This window comes from Priapulus caudatus, unplaced genomic scaffold, assembly GCF_000485595.1.
Source record: "Priapulus caudatus unplaced genomic scaffold, Priapulus_caudatus-5.0.1 Scaffold1788, whole genome shotgun sequence".
NCBI lineage: Eukaryota > Metazoa > Priapulida > Priapulimorpha > Priapulimorphida > Priapulidae > Priapulus > Priapulus caudatus.
Genome location: NW_014578849.1, coordinates 6,452 through 8,245, shown reverse-complemented (window position 1 = coordinate 8,245; position 1,794 = coordinate 6,452). Strand labels below are relative to the sequence as shown.

Sequence of the window (1,794 nt, the reverse complement as noted above, 5' to 3'; positions counted from 1 at the left end):
ACTATACATTTACGCACACATCACCGCCGCAGCTCTCACCTGGTACTGTTGGCCGAGTATGGTTTCGCCCGTCTTCTCGTCTGCCTGCATGATGCTGTGCAGGTAGGCTGTCATGTAGCTGCTGCGCACCTCCGTCTCTCCACACTGGATGTACTCCAGCAGTGCGTCGTGCGTGAAGATGTACTGCTCCTACAACACACGCGCGCGGACACTGTCAGCAAGTGGCAGCAGAGAGGACGAGCTTTAAGGTGGTGGAGGAGGAATCCCTGTGAGAACTAGGGTTGGGGAGGGGTGAGGTGAGGTGGGGGGGAATCATTGATGAGGATGCTCAGGAATAAATCTTAAGCTTAAAGATGTTAAATTAGGGAAGCTTCAAACTAGAGGATGATTCAAATTTAAGGATAAATTATGTTCAACTGATTTTATGCAAGATTATGGATAAACTAAGATTACAGATAATCCAAAGTTATGGACAATCTAAACCTATAATTCAAATTCAAATTCAATTAAGCTAACAAATAATCTAAAGTCAAGGATCCAACCTAAGCCAAGCCTCAATAAAACTCAAGCCTAAGGATGATCCAAGCTTTGGTATATTCGAAGTTTAGAGACACCACAAGGTTAGGGATAAATCATAATACAAAATTAAGAATTATCTAATAGTTCTTCAATGTTTTCCACACAAACTAAGCTAAGCTTCTTAACGATGTACACTTTTACTCATGGCAAAAGGGTATGTATCACGAGCTAAGGACAGCCTAGCTCTAGTACTATAGCCCGCGTACAGTTGCCGCAGGCCTGCTATAGTACTAGAGCTAAGGACAGCCCTGCCACTGCTGTAAGCACTGGGTGGCGTTCACCAGGGGGCGCCGGCGTAGCGTCACGACCTACCTCAGTCTGCACCAGGTAGTTTCGCTGCTGCCTGATGTGCTTGAGGAAGGCGAACACGTTAACGGTGTTCTTGTGTTTAATCTGTCGCATCATGCTGTCCAGCACGCAGTACGTGCCAGTCCGGCCCACACCCGCACTGTAACACACGAACACACGGCGGTGTTACATACATGGTCCGGCCCACACCCGCACTGTAACACACGAACACACGGCGGTGTTACATACATGGTCCGGCCCACACCCGCACTGTAACACACAAACACACGGCGGTGTTACATACATGGTCCGGCCCACACCCGCACTGTAACACACAAACACACGGCGGTGTTACATACATGGTCCGGCCCACACCCGCACTGTAACACACGAACACACGGCGGTGTTACATACATGGTCCGGCCCACACCCGCACTGTAACACACATACACACGGCGGTGTTACATACATGGTCCGGCCCACACCTGCACTGTAACAAACATACACACGGCGGTGTTACATACATGGTCCGGCCCACACCCGCACTGTAACAAACATACACACGGCGGTGTTACATACATGGTCCTGCCCACACCCGCACTGTTATAGTTATCTATATCCTCAAGAGCATATAAAGAAGGCCTTTTTATATGCTCTTGATATCATGCTGCCAAGCACACAGTATGTGCCCAACATACTCACACCCACACTGTAATGTAATAAATAGTTCGTACATATAGTTCTGCCTACTGCTGCGCTGTAATACGCAGGATTGCATGCACGCACACAAACGCACCCATGCACACACGCACACAAACGCACCCATGCACACACGCACACAAACGCACCCATGCACACACGCACACAAACGCACCCATGCACACACGCACACAAACGCACCCATGCACACACACACGCATACACACA

The 1,794-nt window shown here is 49.1% G+C and overlaps 1 protein-coding gene across 1 annotated transcript in view; it reads right to left on the bottom strand.

Annotated features, from left to right (window-relative positions):
* The window catches only part of LOC106817599 (tyrosine-protein phosphatase 99A-like), a gene marked incomplete at its 5' end in the record, with an annotated part of 17,453 nt that overhangs the window by 9,749 nt on the left and 5,910 nt on the right, over nt 1–1,794 (bottom strand). The window contains 2 exon segments of the mRNA XM_014822279.1: nt 40–189; nt 892–1,027. Coding sequence (XP_014677765.1) covers nt 40–189; nt 892–1,027 — 286 coding nt within the window.